The 22,923-nt window shown below is 46.1% G+C and overlaps 1 protein-coding gene across 4 annotated transcripts in view; it reads right to left on the bottom strand.

The window, feature by feature from the left end:
• Positions 1-902: 902 nt before the first annotated feature.
• ldb1b (LIM-domain binding 1b) overlaps positions 903-22,923 on the bottom strand; it is a 23,904-nt gene continuing 1,883 nt past the window's right edge. The window contains exons 1-11 of one of the 4 annotated variants that reach the window (XM_086142449.1): positions 17,438-17,569; positions 9,151-9,253; positions 8,011-8,055; positions 7,425-7,500; positions 7,235-7,337; positions 6,963-7,135; positions 6,670-6,792; positions 6,483-6,566; positions 4,889-5,012; positions 3,774-3,922; positions 903-3,478 (exon numbers count right to left, since the gene is read on the bottom strand). In XM_086142449.1, coding sequence (XP_085998575.1) covers positions 3,248-3,478; positions 3,774-3,922; positions 4,889-5,012; positions 6,483-6,566; positions 6,670-6,792; positions 6,963-7,135; positions 7,235-7,337; positions 7,425-7,500; positions 8,011-8,055; positions 9,151-9,253; positions 17,438-17,471 — 1,245 coding nt within the window. In that variant the 5' untranslated portion in view covers positions 17,472-17,569 and the 3' untranslated portion in view covers positions 903-3,247. Of the gene's footprint in view, positions 3,479-3,773; positions 3,923-4,888; positions 5,013-6,482; positions 6,567-6,669; positions 6,793-6,962; positions 7,136-7,234; positions 7,338-7,424; positions 7,501-8,010; positions 8,056-9,150; positions 9,254-12,298; positions 12,743-17,437; positions 17,570-22,923 lie in introns of those variants that run through there. The other 3 variants (XM_086142452.1, XM_086142451.1, XM_086142450.1) reach the window with 3 other exon arrangements.

Raw genomic sequence — 22,923 nt, 5'->3', positions numbered from 1 at the left:
GACAGTTGGTCAGTCGTTCAACGGCTTCTTTTTGCAGATTCTCCACGTTCGCTTCGTACCTGACTGGATTCCCTCCAGGTTCCCCGTCTTCCTCCCACAGTCCAAAATTGCCAGTAAATAGTCTTTACATGTGGACCCTGTGATTGGCAGGTGACCTATCCAGGTTAAAATAGTTTGGAAGCCCTAGATAAGCAAGATGAAGGAATGGGTGAATGAAAGCACTAAAACTTTTAAGAGTTTTATTTCCTTGTTTTGTGTGAGCAGAACTGAACGCATCGCTCATGGGTCACCTTGTTAGAAGTACCCGTAAAGGAGCAGGTTAGGCATATTCTTGAAATATGAAGACATTTTGAATAAAAGGAGGGATGTATTGATCAAAGGGAGGAGTTAGTTCTGGATCATCTGCAGGATTCAACACCAGGTGGAGATGAAGTCGCCACTCAAATCATTCATGGTCACCGGGTCATGATTTCCAACACTAATCAGTTTTTAGAGAATTTTTTAGAGATCCGCTTATGTTAGCTGCATAAATAAGATTTCAAACACGAGGCGATGTTTGCATTTCCTCCATGGAACGGTTGGACCTGTAATTCTAGACTTGCATTAAAAAAAAAACAACTTCTTTTTAATCTTAAGGTTTGAAGACTTTGTCCACGGCACCGCTACATTTAGACATCTCTCACAAAGCTACTTTTTTAAATTCCGTGTCGTAGCTGCACTTGTACTGCAACAAACTTGTTTGACTAGTCCTGACAATATAGTGTACAAGACAGTAAGTGTGTCGCTGGTAGAACAGGTTCTTTCATTAACGCTGTAAATGAGATCGAAATGCAGGAACGTTGATTCCTGCAGAGTTCATTAGCCGCCTGCGTCGCAAAAAGTACATCAACTAGACGACTTAATAAAGTGAAAATGTACTTTTTTTTTTTATTGGTACCATACATTAATTATCAAGGGCAGAAACTAACCAAATCAAAAATAATATATATATCAAACAATGACTCTACAGGGTTTTGAAGAAGGTACAAGTCACCATTCAAAAGTTCAATCTCAACTGCTGCTGGATTTCAACGGTAACCAAATATACAAAAAATGTCTGAAGTTTCCCAGTCATCCTCGGCGTGATTTATCTGGAAGGGCCGAGTCAAAGGCAGCCGCCCTCGCAGATTCTTGGAGGCGCCCCGCCCCGCGCATAACATTAAAAAATAAATGGAAAAACAAAAACGGCTCCACCAGGTGGCTCAAAGTCTGGCTGCCCTCGACGCAGCCCTTCGGATATATATACATATATATAAATATATGTATATATTTCAACTGGAATTTACAGACTGCATTGCTTGCATTGCTACCAAATAGGCTGACTGAACTCAATGTTAAGCTGGTTTTAGAGGATGTTTGGATGATTGATGGGTTTTACTCTCTGTTATAAAAAGAGACCACACGTAAATGAAGATAATGTAGGGAGGAGAAAAAGAAAAAAATAAAGGAAAACCTTCAGGTTTTGTTTTGAAAAGCCAGTGAAAGTGACATGAAAGTCACTGGTTAAATTAAAAAATAAAATCAGCACATTCACTTGACATCAGGTTGCGGTACACAAAATTGTGACAAAGGTGAACAAAAAAGAAAAAAAATCCTGTGTACATGAAATACATGAGTGAATTTCTGAAAATTTCCTAAATAAATATACAAAGAAAAATTACTCAGTAAAATCATCTTTCTGCGGTGCCTTTGTACTCCTGGGGGTTTTGTCGTTTTAATTTACACAATTCTTAAAAAAAAGTGGGAGGAGGAAAGATCGGGTGGGAAGATCGGGGGCCAGGTTCATGAGCGCATTTTTTTTTCTTCTCCTTTTTTCCTATTTTTGTTTCTTTACATTAGATCGGGATGGCTTTAGGTAAATCTAAGTAAGAATACATTTTATTACAGTCAGACAGAACTTTGCTACTACCTTAAATATACAAGCACAAATACACAAATTTTTTTCCAAAATCTCCAAAAAGGAAAGACAAAATAAAAAAGGGGAGGGAAATGAAAAAAAAAACAAACAAAAAAAAAAAACAAACATCCACACTAAATAATTTTCTTTTATAAACATAAAAGATAAGAACAATATATTTTCAAGGGGAGGGGGAGGAAGGAGGGGATAAAAGTCCTGTGTTGCTCCTTGGTCTGTAGCTTTTCAGTATTGGTAAAAAATAAAAAAGTAACAATTGAACTGAAGGTGTTTAATACAAATTAAAAAACATTCTAGGGAAATATATACTGTATAAAAACTCTTAAAATGTGTAACTGAGTGTGTGCATGTGTGTGTGTGTGTTTGTATCTGCGTGTGTGTTGTAAATTCTCTCTGGTTAAAAGACTCCATTCGCTTGTCGTCTAATCAGAGATGGCTCGGGCACACTGGGACTCAAAATCCTTCAATCATTATATTAGTGCGTGTGTGTGTGTGTGTGTGTGTGTGTGTCCTCCACTGTTTGTGTTGTATCCCTAGTGCCACATTTCAGCTCTCCTGCTAGTGTGTAACTTCAATGGATTTTAAAGACTGATTCTTAATTCTGGTCTGCCTGCTTTGGCAAAGCCACAAATATGCTTAGACTGCGTCCTTTTGCTCTGCGCACACACACACACACACACACACACATTCACCCATATACTCTATAAACAAAGATTACCAGTGACTTGTGCGTCAGAGCAGTCCAGAATTGAGAGTCATGTTTCCAGGATGGGCAGACAAGTCGTCCCTATGCGACTCACCGCCGTGTGAAAGCCCTACCGCCTCCGTCCCCTCCGCCCCACCCTGCTGCCTCGGCCACCTCCGGCCACCCCGCACCCTGCCCGCCCTGAAGGTGTGTGTTTAGGAGTTCAGTATGGTTTATCTGAAGTGCACAGTTCTCCCCCGGACTCAAATCCCGACACCTCCTCTATGGCGCCAACCAAGCTGCTGTCCAAAGTGGGAAAATTAGCGAGAGCAAGAGATTTTGTGTACATGGTGGGGGGGGGGACGGGCGAGGGTTTGGGAGAACGGGCCGCGGTGCCCTCGGGCTGGGGACGTCACAGCCGCAAAGAAAACTATATAAAGCTTCCTCGGCTCCCCGGGGGCAGCCTGAGTCGGACGCACCCTCGGGCGACCTGTTTTGCAGAGGACGGGGTTGTCAGGGGCCGGGGGGCGCTGCGGTACCACTCGTGGCTGCCAGGGAGGGGGCAAGGGGAAGAAGGGTTGGCGATGAGGTTTGAGGGGCTTGGGGCTCTACTGCGACGCCTGCGAGGTGGGGTTGTCGCTCTTGCTCTCCTGGCTGGAGGGTGCCTTGTTGTTCCAGGGCGAGTTGGAGCCCAGCGCCGGAGAGTTGTTGAAGCTGTCCTCGTCGTCGATGCCGTTGGCCGCGTCGAACTGCGTGTTCTCCAGCCGCGTGATCAGGCGCTCGTCCTCGTCGCCGAACTCACCCCCCATCAGCGTGGGCTCGCCCACCACCATCACGTCCTGCAAAGGTTGAGAACAACGGTTACCCCTCTACGCCCAAGCGTGCCATGTTAATGAAAAATGCACAAAAAAGTAGAGATACACAGAGTGGGACACTTTAGATGTTTCCACACATGGGATAGGAAACGTGTCAGATCCAAATTCCCCATTTAAGTTTTTTTGGGATAAAAATTTGAACATATTGCAAAAATCTAGATCACTGATATTCTAATGCATAATTAAACGCCACATGGTCTCGCGTCTCTTGAGGATGAAATAGCAGAGAGCTTCCAGCGGGCGGCGCCGGTGAACTCACTGGCACTTGACTGGACAGAGGGAAGCCGCTGCCCGGACTCTTCTTTTTGTTGTTATTATTGTTGTTGGTTCCACCTCCTCCACTGATGGTGCTGCCGCCTGACATCTTACGCTTCCGTCGCTTGTTTGGGGGTTGTCTCGACGGCTCGGCTAGAGGGAAAAACAAATCCATTGCTGACGGAACAGTCATGTGTGCGCATGTGTGCACCAAGGTGTCCAAAGCTGCACAAGAAGTCAATATCAAAATACTTCAAACGGAGCAATCTACTACTACCAATATTTGAAGAGTAGAACAAACGTGTTCCGAATCAAAGTTTGAGTACAGAGTAACACTGAATAACAAGTCCATCAAGCGTCAGTAGCAACGCAACTATAAAAAATTGCTCGAGCAAAACGTGCAAGGAATTTATTTACTTCGCTCCTATCAATAAATAACACCCGACAACTATTTCCATTTATTTGCAAAAGGCCGCCGCAATGCTTTGTCAAAACATACCTTTTATTTGCAGGCAGAATGCAAACACAGGAAATCATAAAATACAATTTCAAACAAAATTACGACAATTCATCCATCGGAGTTTTTTGTAGATAAAGTTTGAAATCCGCAACCGGGCCTTCTCTATCCTGTTTCAACTCTCTCCAGCCACTTTCCAGGAATCTGGCAGGCTTGTGTTTCTATATTTGATTTAAAGGATCAGTTCAATGCAAAATAATAATAATAATGAAAAAAAAAATTGATTCATATCTGGGAGTTGCTGAAATCTGGGGGAAAAGCGGCTCCAGTGACATCCTTTCTCTGTACAAAACTGAAAGGAAATTTTACACATCGTCGGAGTGAAAAAAAGAAAGTAGCACAATACACTCAGCACTGAAGCCTATCTCCAGGACTGGTGACCCGGTTTCTCACACCAGAATAATCCAGATGGATAACAAGTATGGCCAGGGAGAGGGACACACACTGTTATATTCATATTGAAGTTGGTAATCAGCTTTTTTTCACCTAAACAAGTTAATCAGTGAGAAAAGGAAGGAACACTGGAATACTGACTTAGTCACTTCACTCCTTTGTGTGTGTGTGTGTGTGTGTGTGTGTGTGTGTGTGTGTTGCCCCCTTACCTGGCGGCGCCACCATCCGCTGCCACTTCTGGAAGAGGCAGGTCTTGAGGCAGTCTCTGGGGCTGAGGCTGTACGTCTTGTGTCTGGACATCAACTCCTGCATGGGCTCCAGAATCACACACAGCTGGAACCGGGGAACAGAGAGCCAGGTCAGGGTTAATCCGGGGCGTGAGATCAAGGGCAGTCCCCCGATCCAAAGCGACCAACCGCGGCGCCTCGGACGATTTTAGGAAGGATAAACAGGGTTCGAATACGAGCGCACAGCTGTGTTTTCCCTCAGCAGTTCTTCTAAGGCAGCGTTCACCCCATCAGCAGGGTATCTGGGGCGGACCGTGTTTCCAGCTGCCCCTGAGTGGAGCTGTGGCAGTGCTGTCAACATCACAGACAACACGATGGCGGCAGCCTTTGGTCCAGGTCTTTTCTACAAAACCATGCTGAATCAAATGGGCCACAAGGGGCACCAGAGGGGGGGGGCTTCAGATGAAATCAGTTCAGCAGCTGTGATTATCCTGTTAGCAGGTATTTTTATAAAGTGTGAAAAGAAGGATATTCAAAAAGCTGTTATTTCAGTTCAACAGCAGATAAAAACATGTATTTAAGCTAGGTTATTGCATGTGTGTATCGTTCGTGTGACCCAGAGAGATTTAAACTGGAAAATGCACCTTCTCAGGAAAAACCAATGCAAAGTCTGTAAGTTAAACAATGCTGCTTAAGTGTGGTCAGAAATGGCTGGCGGGGAAAAATCAAAACTGCTTAGCTGCAGGGCATACATTTTCCAGGTGAGGGATGGATGTCGGAGAAACAAGGCAAATATGAAACACTTGAGAAAGCAAAAGTCCAAAAAGTGCTGATTTAAAGCTAATGTCCCAAAAGAGCTGACTAATTTGACACTTCAGGAGTTTTCAGAAAATATGGGGAGGGGAAGGTAAAAATGTTCAATAACTGGTGATAAAGAGCAGGAAAAAACTGCTGAGGTGCAGAATCTGAACCCGGACGTTGAAACGGGAGGACAGAAAAGTTGCAAACAAAGCTGAAACCAAGCACCAAAAGATGGGGGACGCTGTGATGTCAGAGAGGGAAATGAAGAGGACCAAAAGCTGCACACATTCATCTCTGCTGGATGGAGTATATATTTAAGAGATGAATATTTGAAGTCTAAAAAGCAGGGTAATGTAAAAAGAACAAACCAAAAAAAAAAAAAACCCACAGGTTCATAGAGTTGTGAATATTGATAGTGTATTTTAAATGGTTGATGGTTACTCTAACTAAGAGCTTACAGAGGCCAGAAGTTGCCAAATACTGCTCAAGCAGGAAAAAAGGTTAAATGAGGATTTGTTTTTTTTTTAATGAGGTCATTTCACACTTTCACATTCAGTAATGAATGAGCTTTGGGCTTTTGCCATGACTCCTGTTCCGCAACTTCCAGTTAACCCAAAGCCCCAGATCCACAGGGACCGGCCTGAGTGGGGCCTGCTCAGCCTGAGCTGGTAGGAAACCCACAGCTCACTGACAACAGAGTACAAAAAAAATGAATCTGAGGGGCTACGAGAATTTCCCAAAAAGGTGAACGAAGTGACCAGTGTGCTTGACTCACTCGGAGGTAGTTGAGAGTAGAGTTTGACAGGCCACATCTTGTTATGTTTTTGGACAGCTGGTCCAGCATCTGTGGGTCCTGGGCCTGAGACGGCAACAGGACACAGCTTCAGTCAGCGACAAAACACAAACACACATCATGCGTGACTTTCATCAAGTTACAAAATATCATTCCCGGCCCAACTCACGTGCATGGCCAGTATACTGCGGGGGATGAGCTCACGGTGTTGTCTGATACTGAAGTGCCACGTTTTTATCCTCATCATGTCATCAAACATGAACTCCAAGTACAGGCGACCTTCTACACACACCTGTGGGGGATAAAAGGAGGAGGTAAAGGGTCTGGGAAGTATTCATTCACCTTTGAGTACCTTTATTTTGAACTATTTTCTATCCCACGACAAAGATATTGGCATTTGAGAAATAATGGGACAAAGCAGGAGCTTGGACGCCCAAATAAAACACACACACACATTCCTACCTGTGTGAACATGGGCTTTCCATTCTGGGTGACCATGGTGCACTGATCACAGTCCAGGGAGACAAAGTTATTGTGGAACGACTCCTTGGGGTGTTTCAGGACGTAGTACAGCTCGGTGGCACCGCCTTCAAATATACTCCTGAAGTACCGGGGGATCAACGTCCTGCCGATCGCTGGGGAGGGAGAGGGGGGACAAGAGAACGGCTTTGTGGGAACGTGGACACTTATCACGCGGTCGAAACTGCGGCGATATTTTCGGCAGCTCTTCTTACTGTAGCGTTTGGGCCCGTCCTCCAGACAAAAGGTAATGGTCAACATGGCATCATCTTCAAAGAACTCTGTGGTAAACGCGTCCCACCACAGGTTATCACACTCCTGCGGGTCAGAGAGGGGGAATAGAATCCCTTATCTGTACAGCAATTAAGCAAGTGAGTGTGTGTCTGCATGTGTGTGCGAACAAACCTCCGTCCAGTTCTGTAGCCGTTTGTTGAGTTCAAATATTCTGTAGTCTGTCTGGTTGCCATATGGTGTGTGCCTCCTACGCCATAAAAAACAGGAGGAGGAAGGAGAGACAACAGCGGTTGAATGCAGGTTCTGATATTGAAATGAGAGACCTTTGACTACTGCCTGACTTGATACTCTTGAAACGCCAAAGTGATTTTGTTTTGCTTGCTCGCTGATTGTGATGTTATTACGATAGTAAAAAAAACATTTGTACCTTTAATTTTCATTGCTATTGAAAAAAACAAAATAAATGATCTGTGGAAGGCCATATTTGAGTATATATATATATATATATATCTTGATACAGCTGGTTAGTGATCATACGACTGAAGGGAGAAGTAAAACAGAAGTCATCCTAATCCCCAACCGCTGAGACACTCCCAGCCTAGGTACGTTTCGGGGCTGCTTGACCTTATCGCAAAGTAAACGCATAATCTCTTTTCAACGCCAGATAAGAACGACTTCTCACAACCTTATCTGAGCTCCTGCTAATGCTGTTTTCACACACTGCGGAGGAAGACGAGGGGCGACAATGCAGCCTTACCCTATGCCCGGCTCCAGGTATGTGGGAGGGTACATCGGGGTGGGACTGGGGAGACAAGGGACAGGAACATTATTACATTTGGCTCCCCTCGGCAGCTCGTCTGTCTTTATGACCGCGGGACGGGAGCCAAACACGAAACAAATTGGATAATACAATGAGACTGTAAATAACACTTCTCAGTTACACCAACACACACACACACACGGATGGACGGAAACAATCAGAGCACAGTTGATCAGTGCTGAAGGACAGACCACTGAACTCTGCATTAAAAAAATCAAAAAAAAAATCTGCACAATAATGTTTCCACATTTAACGGAGCTGCAACATCAACTCATATCATTTTTATTATTAAACATTAACCACATTAACAACCTGTATTTTTTGTTTTGATTTAGGGCAGAGCGTCTCTACAAGCAGTATTCTGAGTAAGTTTGTTGCGTCAGTGGCGCTGGACTGAAACTTGTGAAGGATATCCAGATCAGGCAGTGCCATATTGACAGCAGACTGTCAAAAACAGGGTTCATTAACACAAATAGAAAAGCCTTCACAATATTCAGGAGTAAATGTATAAATTTTGGAAATCATTTTCGGATGTGGACTGAAAACAATGTGCATCGTCATTAGTTTCACTTCATAATGGAAACCCTGTGAAGTTTTGAATTGTGTGAAACCAGTCAAGGTAGCATTCATCTGTGAACAGAACTATTCCATGACACAGTCCACCAATTTTTTTCCCCGTACACAGAACAACACATAGCTTTTTTGAATTGTCAACATCAGCTGCATTTTTTTTCAGTTCAACTCTGTGCAAACATTTAATAAGTAAAAACTTTATGAGTTATGATTCCCAACATGAGATTGGAACTTCTAGTTTGCACGACACTGTCCAGTGACACCTCCAGAGTGTTGTAACTGAGAGGCAGCCACACAGTGCCTGTACCTTGAAGCATAAACTCTCGGCTTAATATTTGCCCCCAAGTCCAAACAATCAGTGTAATTCCAAACCCATTCTCCGAAGCTCGCCGATTGGTCCGACAATCAGCAGGATGTCAGCATACCCGAGGAAAAACTGTGTCGCCTATGGCAAGGTGAAGACGTGCTCGTGCAAAGACAGACAAGCACAGATGTTAAACTCACCCCACGTCTCTGTCCAGCATGGTGCCGGGGTGGAAAGGGGGGAAAGTGCTACCGTTAGGGGGCTCCTTGGGGGAGTACAGCTTGAATGACTTGGAGGAACAGCCTGGAAGAGAGGGGAGGCAAAATATTAGAAAAGTACAACATTAAGCCACTGAAGGTCTTGCACACTTGATTTTGAGAGCATTTAAGTGATTACATTATAAAAAAAAAAAAAAAAAAAAAAAACTACATCGGTACAAGGGTTACATTTGTCGGATCAATCCAGGGATGCATCGCCGGTATAAATGAATGCTTAAGGCACTGATGCTGAAAGCAAACTGATCGATTATTCAAAACGTTTTCAAAAACCGAGTGAACTTCTAATGTCAGCATTGACCTCCTCCGCGCACCCTCACACCAACATGGATATAAAGGTCTGACTCAAGTCTGATCCTCTCACTAAGAGCACAAAGACACCTCAGCGGTAGTCTTTAGGGACTTAGTTCATCAAATACCTTGTTTACCAAACACAGAGCTAGTTCTTCCGGCTGGTCTATCAACCTTTACTTCAATCATTACTCACAGAGTTGACTGGAAACAGAACACCGGAAAGGTTAAACGACATTTGATGATGCACACAGCTACCTACAACTGAATGATACGCAACCCACAATCACGGAACGGTAACGAAAAAATTAAATATACAAATTTCATGAGGAAATTTTTGACTTCTCTTTCTTCAAATACAACTCAAAAAACTCCTACAACTGCTCAAGAGATTATTAAACTATTGGCTCACCCATGAAGACAACTGGTCGATGAATCTCTGCAGGTCTGAATGTCTGCAGACCAGCTGAAACAAACCCTGTCTCTGTATGCCCTGGCGGTTTTGGTTAGTCAGGAATGAATCTTTAGACGTTCTAAATTCAGGTGAATAAAGTTAGGATTGTCAATGAAAGTCTCCTTCCTCAACCAGCAGCAAAGTTGGGTTGAAAGCAGTGACGTGCCAACATGCTAACTCTGTTGCGTGTTTACATTCAGCCTAGTGAGTCCACAAATTTGTGCGCCCTGATTAATTGTTTTTAGTGTAAAAACTGTGTTTTGGTTGTTGTGATTACAAACCCTTCAACAGGTATTTGAATAATAGTGGACTCAAGCGCATAAATCAACAGTACACTCATCTAGTGAATTTGTACTGTCTATCTGGAATGTTTATCTGCTAAAAAAAGCAATGGTCATTATATGAACCCCAAACATGCATATAACTATTATTCCAGATCACCTGGTCCTATCGCAAACCCACAGTGACCTCATCTTCAGGGGGGAGGATTCCTGAAAACACGGACACTGTTACTATAGGGACCGGTGTCCTCCTCCTCCTTCGCCTCACACTCCGCAAATAACTATCAAATACCAACAGGCCAATACCAAACCCATTCACACACACATAAAAAGGAAAAAGCTGATGAATCTCACACACACACACACACCTCCAACCCCCTGTTCTACTCTAATTGCCCAGCTCTCCTCTAAAGGCCATCCAGGCGTGGCGGCCTCCGGGTCGTGACCTCAGCCGTTGCCATGGCGAAGCCCCGCCTCATTAATGTCTCCCCGTCTTGTCCCCGTATATTAAACATGACTGTATGTATGTGGAGGGAAAGGTTTCCAAGGCAGGGGGAGTCTGTGATTTGAGAACGCAGTGGCAGCAAAAATCCGAATGTTTGGGCGCCACCGTAGGGGGTACTGGGAAACTCCTGAATGGAGAGGTGAAGAACGGCCTTTCACAACTAACCCTTCATCTTAAACGGAACACACACTCGTGTTGGACAGACGCCGTAACCGGCCCTGACCCGATTACACACTAGGTTGGTCTCCCTAAAGGTGATTATCAACAGGAAATCGGAGCAAACGTCTCACGCCACAAATGGCATGTAAGAACAGACGCCTCGTGTCCACATGACCAGGCCGGCAACTCCATCTCTGGAAGAACAATTCACAGAGAAGCAACAACCGATGCCCAGAAGTTCCTCTGCAATGACAACCACCAAACCTCAACAAAACCATTATCCCTCCTACTGCACGGAAACGGACGCATTCACCTGAAGGGCTGCTACTGTAGGAAGAACCGGATGCACCGCCGGAGGAAAACAAATGAAGGGGGGTGATAAATAAATAAATAACCGATGGTTCTGTGTCCATTAGTTGTTGAGAGCTCCATTAGCTCTTCTCCTCTCCCGTTAGCGGTTAATGACGGGCAGTCACAATCACATCAGCTGGATTCCACTTCCTCCAGCGGGAATTGCGTTCTTCCCAGCCTCGCTCACACACCGCACGAATAAACAGGACATACGCACCCAACCTCCCGACCCAGGTCGAGGTAACCCCCGCTGCACGGTGCGGGTTAAAACACACTTTGGTTCAAAAAACGAAACATGTTGTTCTGAGTAGACAAATCGGTTTTCCCAAAGCAGGAATAACCTGTCGTACTTTCTGGAGCGCTGCCACATCACTGCCACCATGATAGCTCAGGAACGGGGGGGGGGCAAGTACCCGAGGTTTATTTGCTATAGCTAGGTAACGCCGAAACACAAACTTTATTTATAGCCAACTGATGTATTTGTGCTCAATTAATAACGCCGCACGTCATGAAAGTAAAATACTCTTCACGGTACGCTCGTAACTGACGGAATACGTGCATTTCACGAGAGACTGTGTGGCTACAAAGGCAATTAACGCTAGGAGGGCAACAAGCGTTAGCCGTTAGCAAGTGCTAGCAGCTAGTAGCTAGCACGGCCCGAGCGGTGAACTCGGGTGATTTAGGTGAGAATGTCACACAAAAATCACAAATAGCGGTCGACGCCGGATGAGCGAGTCAGAAAGTGGAAACACACACGACTGGTATGCCAGAAATGGCGAAACACCGCCGGAAAACAACGCCTCCCCCGGTGGGCCCGAGGGACGAGCCAGGAAACACTTATTCCCGGCTAGCCGCGTTAGCCGAGTTGCTAACACCGGAGCGTCAAATCCTCCCCCTTTCCCCCCGGTAGGAAAACACTAAAATACCCGAATAAATGACAAACGCGACAGCCCGTGGGAGACACGGCGGGCGCCACGGGAGCTACGCGATCCGTCCGGGGGAAAGCGTATGTCCGGGAAAGGCGACTTTTACCTGCAAAGAAGTCCAACCGTAAAGGGGGGGGGGGTTGATGTTTACAGATCCGTGATGATAGATCGTGTGCACGCTCCGTGCGTAACAACGGATAGGCCCGTTGGACGGCGGCTGGCTCGACGCTACGTAACAATACGTCCCGGTGGAGAAAATCAATAAAAAAAAATCTCACCAAAACGAGAGAACCGGGGGTGGGGATGGTGGCGGTGGTGGTGGAGGTGGGGGTGTTACGGCCCAGATTGCGGGGGAGTCGGTCGGCTATGTTTTGTCCCGCATGAGGCCTTGTCAGCGGGCTGGAGCCTGTTGTGGGTTTACATACGGACCCCGATGAGCCCTTTGTTCACGGGAGGACATGAACAATAGCTGTAGGCCCTCCTCCCCCGCTGTCCTCCTCCTCTCCCTCCGCAGTACATTTGCTCCTCTCTCCTCTGCCCAGCACCGCCAGCCGCCCCCTCCACTCCCCTCCCCTCCACACTAATGCACAACTGCACATAAGGGTTGTCTGCTAAGCATTTTTTCCCCTTCTTCCTCCATCCTCTTCCTCCTCCACCCCCCACCCATCCCCTCCATGTAACTGACACAGATGAGAATGGGCCTAATGCAGCCAAGTGGAAGTGGATGAGAAAATAAAGATGATACAGACTTCTATGTGTGTGTGTGTGTGTGTGTGTGTGTGTGTGTGAGTGTGTGTGTGTGAGTGTGTGAGTGTGTTTGTGTCCCTAATTAGCGAGCATCATCTTACTGCAAACAACTGACTGCCAAGTTTCCTGATCAGATCTGCTTGACAAGTTAAAAAAAAACAAAACAAAGATTGTGATCTTTGCATTTGAGATTAGATAAGATCACACTTTATTGATCTCCATTGGGGGAAAAGTCGAGTGCCACAGCAGCACCGGGCAAGAGGGCAGGGTATCAAAAGACACCAAAAGGACAGAGACGATTAAAAAAAAAAAAACATTAGATAGAGACCTTAAATAGACGGAGACAACGACAGATGAAGATAAAATAGAAACAAACTGCCACACAAGAATAGGAACAAAGTGAAAAGTTGCAAGTAGGTTAATTGTCTTTTCAGTTTGTATACTGAGCATCTCAAAGGCAAGGCGGTAAACCATTAGTGGGAGTCTCTCTCTCTCTCTCTCTCTCTCTCTCTCTCTCTCTCTCTCTCTCTCTCTCTCTGTCTCTCTCTGTCTCTCACACACACACACACACACACACACACACTCACTGCGTTAACCACACGGAGAACACCGTGGAGTCCCCAAATCTGCTTAAATCGCCTCACATTATAATCAGATAGTCAGATGACAACCAGAGAGGATCCACCCATATGGCTAAAGTTAGGCTATAAAAAGAACAAGTGGTATTAGTCATGCAAACACACGTGTGTGTGTGTGTGTGTACGTGTGTGCGTGTGCCTGCACACACCACATCCAAGCCACCATTACAAACTTCCAAGATTTTCACACTAACCCGGTGGGACCAAAAACATGTTGTCTCCTGAAAGATTTATGCACAAAATCAAGCTTCTCTGCAGCGAGCAGGCTTCCCCCCCTGCTCCCCGCAGGCTGCTGGTCCAGACCAGCGTGGCGTCCTGAATATTCGTCCAGATAGACGTGCCTGCATGAGAAATGCCTCCAGGACTCACTCCAAAACAAGTGCAGTATGCTGGTTCCTGATGTAAAAACTCTTCTTCCCGGTTAACTGCTTTATCTTCAGCTAATACTTAGTACTCTGGGACAGGAGCAGCTACGCCCGGGCCTTCACCTGAGCGAGGGGGGCCGAGAAGAATAATATCTGATAAGCGGCATCAGTCAGACGGAGCTGGGTAAATGTCAGCGGACTCTCAGGCTGGAGAATCCCATCCAAAAAAGAGAAGGGACTACAACAGCAGCACATGCAGTAAAAGGTGTTAAAATCAACGTTACATATTGTTTCAAAAACAACAATGCAATAAGCTGATACTGATTTTTTTTTTTTTGCCATAGGGCTAAAATCCTGCTAGCTGAACTTGAGTATGAACAGCATGGCCCAGTTTAGCATTCAATAAATGATGAAATATTTGGTTCAGGGCAGAGACTCTTTAAAACCGACGGCCCATTTACTGCCGGCTGTGGATATTTTCCGTGCCGATCTGCTGGTTTTCTGATGTTCCCTGTGATACCGGCGAGTTCACGGCTATATCGGGTGAGCGTGCTCGGCGACCAGCATGCAATGATGTGAAAACTATTGTTGGCAGACAAAATAATCTGAAAAGGATATATTTAGAAACGTTGGGACTGGGCAGTAGACTTCATGGACTTTCACTCTTACAAGGCGTAAAATAAAAATAAATGTAAAAAAAAAAAAAACAGACAACAGAAAGTCTCCCTGATGTGTTGGCGAGTGAGCCAGAGGTAAATATTTTGTGATAAATTTTTACTTTTTTTTTCCCCTTCCATTTGCATCCTGTTTATTTTTATCCTTGTTGTCATTCTGTTATCTGCTCCTATTCCTGTTATTGTCAAATCCTTTTAATTGTCTCTTATATTTATATTTATTTGGATTTAGATTTATTGATGTCGTTGCACAGCTGTGACAAACTAATTCCCCCAATGGGGATCAATAAAGTATTATCTTATCCACCTGCTCGGTATCAATCGAATCGATTCGGTACGATCCACTTTAACATGTATTTCCTCATTTGTTTGTGAAGGTTTAATTTAACGGTAATATAAAATGGTGAAATGATGGTCTAGGCAAAATCTTTGTTAAACATGCAACCAGTTGACTTCATTGACAGACTGCACGCTGGTTGAGATGTTTAATAATGTATTAAGTTGCGTAACAATGTGAGACGTCCTCTGGAAGTTATTTATGAAAGCAATCCCCCCGCCACCTTTATGTCATTACGCCGACGCAAAAACGACAGAGTTTAAAAAGGTCTATTTTCAATTCAAATTCAGCAATTGAGGAAGTACCGGGGGTTTATCATGTTCTCCCCATGCCCGCCTGGGTTCTTTGTCTTCCTCCCAGTCAAAACACAGCAGTTTCACTGGAGGGTCTAAAATCTCCAAAGGTGTGAAGGAGAGGGTGAACGGTTAGATGCGGCCCTGTGATTGACAGGTGGCCCATCCAAAATTAAATCCCGCCTTTCCACTCGGTGACACCTGGTGTCCTCCGCCCCCGTGACCTTAAGCGGTGCAGACAATGAATAAAATTACTATCAACACAAAAAAAAAAAAAATGTTGGTTTGGGTATTGGAAGCACTTCCACCCCAGGGATATTTCAACACACTGATATCAGGTTACTGCATTAGCACATGGCTGATTCTACTCACGTCCAATCAGACGCTATTTTAGTAAAGCTTTGTACACGCGGGAATGTGGTTGTTCTTGTTTGCCTCTGCTGTTAGAAAACGTGCTTTTAGACATTTTGACTCCCCCCCCTTACAGGTGAGTTTGGCAGACTGTTGAAATATTTGTCCTTCAAAGTTTATACACTGTGCACTAAATAGAGCTAAGGGGTCGCGGCCGTGCACGGCCAGGCCAATACTATTCCAGGCGCCGACTGTGCACTGAAGTGCACCACTTAGAAATAAAAGAACATAATGATGGAAGCATATTAGCAAGAAATTAATGGAATAAAGTAAATACACTGGCAGTGCTTAGCAGCAACTAGACTTTGACTGAAGAGCCATTTATGCATTCAGTCCATCGGTTAAACATTTATTCCGACCATATTATTCAGCACTTTGTTTTGATTCTATCAAGATATTTCATGTTATTTTCTTTCCCAGGTCGGTCTGGTGTCTCCTGAAAGATTGTGTCGCAGTGAATTTTTCATTTTTGCAGTCCTGGAAAAGGACACTGTGCTTCAGAAAGGACAACGGCGGATGAAACAAGGGCTTTTTTTTCCTCGCGGGGCCTGGTGAAGCCCCGGTCTCACCGACATGCAGACGCGGGGAGAGGATAAGCCGCCGTCTCTCAGCCGAGCAGCGAATAAGATGCTTCTACTGAGTGTGTACGTGCATGCATGTGTGTATGTGTGTGTGTTGCTGCCACCGTGGTAAGCCTGTGACACGAGCACTTCACAGCTCACGAGGCTCCCCTCACTCTATTGGCAGCATCTTTGTGTGTCTAGTACAGGGGGGGCGGGTGTGCAGTCGGTAGTTTGCTCGGAGTCTGTTGTGTGTGACTTATGTGGATTTGCCTATCTTACGTTGGCTGGCCCCCGTAACCATGGTAACAAAAGCAAGTCGCTGTTGTCACAACTGGAGAGGGGCTGCAAAAAAAATCATCCATAAGATGGACACATAAGGGTTAATCCTCTGTGTGCATGTGTGTGTACGTGTGCTCATGTGTGTGTCTGTGTGTGTTTATGTATCTTCTCTAGCTCACCCATTGAAATGGTACATGACGAGGTTAATCCGCAGCGCGAGTGTAATTGTGTGTGTGTTGGGGGGGGTTGGGGGTGATAGAGAGGAGGTGTGTCAGGATAAGGCTTGAAGGGCTTACACACACCGTCTCTTTCGCTCTCAGGCATAGGGCAAACCTTATCTTCCACCAGCACCCCGACCAGCAGGCCTCACAAACACACACCACGCACACACTAAACACACACACACACACACACTCCGCCATCTGTACTTCATTACACCGTCGAGCCTCGTTCCCAAACTTGCCGCCACAAATTCGCACCTAAAGCCATAAATCCATGTATAATAACTGATTAAAGCTGGAGCTGAATAAACTCCCTAAAGTGATGTTTCCCAACAGCTTACACTTAAAACCTACAAGTGTGTCTTGTTTGATTCGTCAAGAGTGGAACAGCGCGGGGGGGGGGGGGGGGGGGGGGCGAAAACAAAAAAAAAAGCCGGACCCGCAAAGAAATTTACACTGACATCGACAAATCCACCGCGACGGATCGATAAAAATAATCCCTTTTTTCTGCATTTTTTTTTCTCCTGTGGTAAACTTTTCTTTGACCTCTGGGTTTTCATTCCATGCCGCTGAATCAGCCAGAAAGAAAAACAAAACATGGGTGTGTGTGTTTGTGTGTGTGTGTGGAGAGGGGTGTATCCAAAAAAAAAAAAAAAAAAAAAAAAAAAAAAAAAAACGGAAAAGAGAAGAAAATGTCAGCAGGAGATCTGGCCTTACCTCCCTCGGCGTCTAGCTGTTCTGACATCGCCATTTTGTCACCCGCAAACGCACTTTCCCAGCTGAATACTGATCTAAGTCAAAGACTGGCCTCTCCCCGCTCTCTGATATCTCCCATGTCCAGACTGTCAGGCTCAGGGTAAGGGCTTGGGGGGGGTGGATGGAGCAGGGGGGGTGTGCTTGAGGCTGGGGTCTGGGTTGTGTGTGTGTACGTGTGTGCGTGTGTGTGGTGGGTACACGCTGTACATGTGTGTGTGTGTGCATATCGCCACTGTGTGTGTGTGTGTGTGTGTGTGTGTGTGTGTGTGCGTGGGTGAAATGCTTGCCTGCGTGCCACTTCCAGCCGCTAGTCAACAGGAAATGGAACGGAAGGAACGTCTGCCAGAGTTCTGATAACAACCCCCCCCCTCCACCAGCGCCCCTGCCGCCCTCGCCGCGGCCCTTAAGCGCCGATCCCGGGACGGGGTCTCGCCGCCGAAGGCTGCCTGACGGAAAAAAACGATCCAACAGACGAGAGGCCGGGGTCGTTCCCGTTTGTTTCGTTCTGACTGTTATTATTAACGAACTCCGCTTTGAATGCGAGGGTGAGAGGAAACGTGCCGAAATGGCGAAAAATGATCTCCCCGGGTTCCCCCCGTCTTCTTCCCGCAGGCCGAAAGCAATCGGCAGCTCCTGAATTGTCCGTAGGTGTGAATGAGAGGCTGAATGGTCGGACGTCTCCATATGTCGCTTTGTGATTGACAGCTGACCGGCCCCGCCTCTCGGCAAAGCCCAAGCTGGGATGCCCCGCCGTGACCCCGTCACCCGCATAAGTGTTGCTGACAATGAACAAACGAATGAAACAAAAACCTCTCCTCAGAACGCAGGGTTTGGTTTCATCGCCGCCTCTCGCGGTGACGGAACCCAGGCGGCCTCGTTCTCCCGCAGAACTCAACACCCGCTTGTGTTTGTCAGACGACGAGAACATCACGCACTCGGTTACGCCGGATCAGATTAGCAGGCTTACTCATCTTGACACTTTTTAAAGGAACGAGCACAAACCCGGGATGTGTGTGTGTGCGTGTGTGTGCGTGTAGATCCCAAGTGATGGTGTGCAAGTGGAGTGGAGTCACAGCAGCTCATGCACGCTTCTCCACAGCAGTGCTTCTGCTTCATTTCCACTGTGTTTAAGCAACTATTGGACTTTAGCTCCTGGCAAGTGCGAGGGCTCATCGCTTGCTTAAAAAGTGTTTCACCGCTTGTTATACTTCCTCATACTTCCTTGGTCTTTTACGCTGCAGCGTCACCTGAGAGCCGGCCGCACAGGCATTCAAAACACACCGACTGACCAAACGCAGACCTCTATTTAACATTAAAACCTATCATTTGATTTTCATCATAATAAAAACAAAAAAAAAAAGTTAAAAATATGCACCAATGTATATGACAGATTTCTTTTAAAAAGGGAAAATACACCTGTATACATTTTGTATTCAAGCTGTACTTATTTCTAAAATAAATGTATTACCATCTTTTACAACTCTCTTTTTCTTTGGTTTTCATAAATATTTCTTTTTATATATTTTTCATAATCTCTGCTGTCATGGCAGTGGGTGATTGTCATTAGTATTGGAAATCAGTAGATATGTGGAATACGAAATTGAACATGCAACTAAAAAATCAAAATAAAATTTAAATATTTATGATAGATAAATATCTGGCTGTTGTGCAGAGCATCATACAAGTACCTACATGACCGTTTGATTGACCTCTGTAATATAGATATTAGTTTTAGCACAGTGTTGTGTTACATCCCCGCAGAATGTACTTCCAGAACTAACAGGACGTACTTTGACACGCGATACCTCTGTGCTTTTAATACTAATTTAGGCTATAAATGTGAGTTTATCTTAAAAAATAATAATGCATTGAGGTGATTGAGCCCTTTGATTGACAGGTGAGCCCTGTGGGATTGGCTCCACGCCCCCCCGTGACCCCGCGAGCAGGCCACAGATAATGAACGGATGATTTTTCATCGCCGAGACGAGCCGCCTCCCGCGCACAATCTACTTATTTATCCATTAACGGCTAATTGACGTGCATGTTATTTCCCCCCGGTGTTTTATTCTTTAAATTACATCCATCAACTGAAAACCGCCCGAACAGGAGCTCATCTCTAAACCTAAAGAGTCGGTCTTTCGGCAGAGAGGGGCGAAAAACCGATGCAGTAAACAGAGATTTACACCGGGCGTGACACCTCCCTCCTCGGCCAGATCTGAACCTTAAAAACAATTTACCGTGGTCGCGCAGGTATTTATTACTTCGTTTATCTTTTTCCTATAAAGCAGTCTTTTTAGGGAGAGTTTTGATGTGACGCGTTTAATCCGTCCACGTGAGATCATCCGGGACCCTCGCCGTAACTTCTTTTGACATTTACAAAGCCGTGGGAGGGGACGGGTCGGTCAAGACGATTTCTCTCTTTATTTATTTTTTAACGGCGAAGATATTCCTCCGGTCATAAACCTATCACGGGGCCATTCGTCAGGAATAAACAACAACGGAACCGGACTTAAATCAGGGTCTTCAAACAGTCAACGGGTGAACCGCTGCTCGATAGGTGATAGATAAGATGCAACTTACCGGCGGAAAAATAAACAAATATGATTCTTTTCGCTGCCTCTCTCTTACTCTTAATTAAAAAATAAAAGAAATCAAACAAAACATCAGCAGGTGCGTGCTGCTCCTAAAGGTGTAATTCTCTTTCTGGCCTCTAGTGGGCGCAATAACCCCTTTTACCTCTTGGGGTCATTTCTTTCTCTTTTTTTTTCGGTCGTTAGTTGAAGATTTGCTTTGTTTTTTTTTTGTTTGTTTGATTTTTTAATAATCTATCTCAATTTAAAACAGAAAACTAAAAACAACAGTCAACATGCACAGAGATTCAAAAATATCGGCAAATATGAGAAAAAAGTAATGGTAATTGCTGATAGACAAAAAAAAATTTTAAACCAGATCACTCTCACATTTGAAGACATGTACTTTTAAAGGACTTTAATTTTGAAATAATCCGCTCACTTTCCTATCCCTCCTCTGCCGGATTTACTTTAGAAAAGTCTACCAGAGTTTTGGGATGCATTTACGAAAAAATATGCAATTAAAAAAAAAAAAAAAAAAGAAAGAAATACATATGAATTAAATAGAAATTGAAAGAATAAAAACTGGGGGTGCAGTCGCATCTTTGACAGCAGCGCCCCCCTGTGGACGTGAAGAGGCGGTGTGTTTGTTTTGTTCCCACAGAACCCCCCCCCCCTTGAAAATCTTCCTCTGGGGCTTTTGGGGGGGGGGATGGAGTGTGTATGTGCGTGTGTGTGTGTGTGTGTGGAGCAGGTGAATGCAGCTGTCGACACGGATACCTTGGCGGCCGGCGTGTCACATGATGGGAGGGGATCCAAGATGGCAGAGAAATCAAAGCAACCCCCCCTCTTGGAAATAAAACTGAATGTATGTACGTGTTATATCAAAAAACATTATCAGTGATATAATCCATCTTCCTCAGTAGCTCTGGCAGGTGGCTTTAGCTTGTGTGTGTGGAGTCAGCTGACAGCTGTGTGTGTGTGTGTGTGTGTGTGTGTGTGTGTGTTGGGGGGGGGGGATGACAGTGCCCTGATGCTGCGTTCGCTGTTCTCTGGGAGCCATTTTGTCTGTGTCTGATCTCAGAGTCAGGTCTGCCCCCCCCCTCCACCGCCACCCTCCTCCCCCCAAGCCAATCACGTCAGCGCTCAGCCTTGCAGAAAACACAGAAACAGTCTGATCTCTCTCTCTTTCTCTTTCCCTTTCTGTCTCACCCTCCCGCAACTCATGCACTCATACAGTGCTCCCACCCCCACCTCCACCCCCCCTTCCGAACCCCCGTTCCACCCCTTCGCAGAGGCTCTTCATCCCTCTCCGTCACCCCTCTCCTTTTTCTTTTCTTTTTTTTTTTTTTTTTTTTTGCCCGCTCTCACCTCTCCCCTCACACTCTTCCTCTCTTAATCCACATCTCTCCCCGGTATCTGCTCTCTCTGCCCCCCCTCTCCTCCTCCTCGTTCTCCTCCGCCACCTCCTTTTCAGACTCTCTTGTTGTGCAACCCGTCTCTAAACAGCTCAGCCTTTGTGCCTTTTTGTCTGTTGCCATTTCAGTCGGGCTGCAGTCTTTACTCATTTTCCTCCAATCAGGGACACCATGTGACTCCCTGCATGAGAGGGCACAGTCCCTTCCCCCCCCCTTTCTCTTTTCCCTCCCTCTCTCTATCCAGTCCTCCCTCCTTACCCGCCCTCCCCTCATCTTGCCAGCCAGCCAGGCAACATACGCTAGCAATCAAGGGAGTTGAGAGAGCGAAGGAGGGAGGGGAGACGGTGTTGAAGGTATATACACAGTGCAGAATGCATGCAGGAGGAAGAGGAGGAAGAGGAGAAGGAGGGGGTGAAGGTGAGGGAGCGGGAATTGGCGCACCGGAAAACTCTTGACCGAAATAAAAATGCGGAATGCTGGGATGCATCCTTGCTGCGGTGTGTGTGTGTTTGTGTGTGTGGGGAGGGGGGGGGGGGGGGGGTCCCCGCGCACACCCTGCCCCCGCTGTTCGTGTCATCCGCATGTCGGGGCACATGCTGCGCGCGCACAAGCCTCGGAGGCCACACAAGAAGTGTGTGTGTGGAGTGTGTGTGCACGGGGGGCGGGGGGGGGGGTTCTCCTGTGTTGAACACGGCACTGGAATGTAAACAAGCAGGAACTGGAGACAGACGGAGAGGTGGGGGGGGGGGGTGACTGTACACTGTTCGGTCGAATTCTCCAAAATTTATTTCGTGCTTTCCATCTATCACGCGGCTTGAATTGATTTAATTGGAACGCAGGCAGGAGGGCGGGAGATGAGAAAACTTTGCATGCAGATGAACCCGTTTCAACTTCCAATGACCTCCCCGAAGCTTCGCGCCGCTTTCAGCGCCGAACCTTCTCCGGGTTCAATTTCGGAGTCACCGATTCCGATTGTGAGAGTAAACGCGGGAGGCCCAAAAGCCGGGATCCGGACCGGCGGGAGCAGCGCAGGGGGGGGTTTGGGGGGGTAGAGAGGGGAGAACAATGGTGGAGAAAAACGTGGAGCGGGCCGAGGGCGCAGCCGTACGTCGTTTTCGGAAATTTCCATGACCGCCTTGATTAAGTATGCAATCTGACCGCAAGGAAGCCGAGGCCCGACTCTAAACAAACGCTCCCGCCTCCGCTGCGCGGGCTTGTTTAACGGCTGAAGTGGCAGCGTTTGCCGTGCTAGCGCGGGGCGGGGAAGGGGTGTGTGTGTGTGTGTGTGGGGGGGGGGGGGTCACACACATGTGTATTTAATCACAGGATGGCTCAACGGCGATGCCAATAGCCACATTTCTCAACCTGAGTTGGCGTTGTCTCATAACACTCCTTAAACTTTATACCCTCCCCTCCCTCCCGCCGCCCCTCGCCACATTTTTTTTTTTTTTTTTTTTTT

Source organism: Fistularia commersonii, chromosome 35 (assembly GCF_037954325.1).
Source record: "Fistularia commersonii isolate RoL2024-O1a breed Wild chromosome 35, RoL_Fcom_v1.0, whole genome shotgun sequence".
NCBI classification, from domain to species: Eukaryota; Metazoa; Chordata; class Actinopteri; order Syngnathiformes; family Fistulariidae; genus Fistularia; species Fistularia commersonii.
The sequence above is the reverse complement of the archived record's forward strand: the minus strand, read 5'-3'. Positions and strand labels throughout refer to the sequence as shown.